Consider the following 1,715-nt stretch of genomic DNA (forward strand, 5'->3'; position numbering starts at 1 on the left):
AGCGATTTGGCTTCTTTCCCCCCTGACAGTTTGCCCTAGCTGTCTGCTAACTTTGTCAGTTGGTTATCCTGTCACTGGTAAGGTAAATTAAACTTGATTTAATTGTTGACAACAGCCTTATGTTGACAACTTGAAATGAACTTTTTGTGTGCTGTAGCTTAAAGATGCAGCTGTAACTTTATGTGCAATAATGACAGGTTGGCCATGTAGTAACTTGTTTTTTTTTTTTTTGTTTTTTTTTTGGGTTTTCCCCAATTGAAATAATGTCTTGATTTTTCTCCTGCTGCAGTGTGTATTCAGGCTATGGCTGAATACAAGGTCAAGGTGACAACGGGTACCATGAAGCATTCGGGCACAATAGATCACATCTACATCCTCTTGATTGGGACAGAAGGGCAGAGTGAGCGCACAGAGTTGAACAATGTGGGGATCGACTTTATAACCGGAAAGGCAAGCTGCTGTGTATTTAAACATTAAAAAAAAGAAAAACAAATGAGGTTGGCACTCGATAAAAAACTGAATGCATTTAGTCTCAAGAATATTGAACATGGATACACTTGTTAAACATTAAACACTCTAAGGATATGTAGGACGGCACATTGACTTTCATATTTTTGTGTGATAACTTTCAGACTGGTGCATACACAGTCAAAACTAGCTCATCTCTGGGGAAACTTCTGCTTGTCAAGGTTGAGAAGGATCCCTTTCTGATCTTCCCAGAAGACGAGTGGTACTGCTCCAAAATAGAAGTGACGACTCCAGAGGAAGAAGAAATTCTTTTCCCTTGTTATAGATGGCTTTCCAGGGGTGAATTTGTGGAGCTCAGAGGAGGAAAAGGTCTGAGTTTTAAAATGCAGTCTGCACATCATTGATGCTGATACTCTGCAGGTTTTGCCAGGCTGATTATTCGGTATCTTCATCTTCACCATGGGATATGTGTGTTGTGTGTCTAAGGAGTAAAGTTTTTGGCAGAGGAACATCCTATGCTGCTTAACCACAGAAAAACAGAACTGAGGTTTAAAAAGGGCTCTTACCAGTAAGTTTCCAATCAAGTTTCTCTAAAATTACACCATCTGAGCAAATGTTCAACTTTTTTTTTTCTCAATAGATGGAAGATCATTAATGATGGGTTGCCGCACATCAGTCATTTCAAAGATGTATTTGAGCTTTTTGCAGAAGTTCGTTTCTCCTTGTCCAAATCAGAAGAATATGAGCACACACAAAGAATGATGTGAGTCAATTATTCCAGGTCATCCCTTACTTGTGCTCCTAATACCTTGAAGTTGGTATGTGTTCACCGATTTCTGCTTTGTACTCTATTCTTCAGAACTCTTGAACTGGCAATGAAGGGACTGGCTGAACCTGGTAAAAAATGGAAACGAATTGAAGACATGAAAAATGTCTTCCAGTTCAAAAAGACAACGATGTCAGGAGGTTGAAGCCTTCTTGGAAGTTTAAATATTTGCATCCCATTTTTTAAATTTTGTTATCCAGAAATATATTTTAGAGAATCAGAATTATGCTGTTTGGTTTCTAACTTTTATTATTCCAGAGTACGTTTCAGAGCACTGGAAGGAAGATGACTTCTTTGGATACCAGTTTTTGAATGGAACAAACCCAAATGTGATCAAGCGCTGCTCCAAACTTCCCCCAAACTTTCCAGTGACTGATGAGATGGTGAAACCTTTTCTGGAAACTGGAACCACTCTGGAAAA

General features: G+C 38.9%; 1 protein-coding gene across 2 annotated transcripts in view; it reads left to right on the forward strand.

Moving 5' to 3' along the window:
- The window catches only part of LOC103134944 (arachidonate 12-lipoxygenase, 12R-type-like), an 8,252-nt gene that overhangs the window by 3,338 nt on the left and 3,199 nt on the right, over nucleotides 1-1,715 (forward strand). Inside the window, exons 2-6 of one of the 2 annotated variants that reach the window (XM_016669548.1) lie at nucleotides 292-450; nucleotides 633-837; nucleotides 955-1,036; nucleotides 1,109-1,231; nucleotides 1,328-1,434. In XM_016669548.1, coding sequence (XP_016525034.1) covers nucleotides 304-450; nucleotides 633-837; nucleotides 955-1,036; nucleotides 1,109-1,231; nucleotides 1,328-1,434 — 664 coding nt within the window. In that variant the 5' untranslated portion in view covers nucleotides 292-303. Of the gene's footprint in view, nucleotides 1-291; nucleotides 451-632; nucleotides 846-954; nucleotides 1,037-1,108; nucleotides 1,232-1,327; nucleotides 1,435-1,715 lie in introns of those variants that run through there. The other variant, XM_007547472.2, reaches the window with a different exon arrangement.

Source organism: Poecilia formosa, unplaced genomic scaffold (genome assembly GCF_000485575.1).
Source record: "Poecilia formosa unplaced genomic scaffold, Poecilia_formosa-5.1.2 Scaffold1, whole genome shotgun sequence".
Lineage (NCBI taxonomy): Eukaryota > Metazoa > Chordata > Actinopteri > Cyprinodontiformes > Poeciliidae > Poecilia > Poecilia formosa.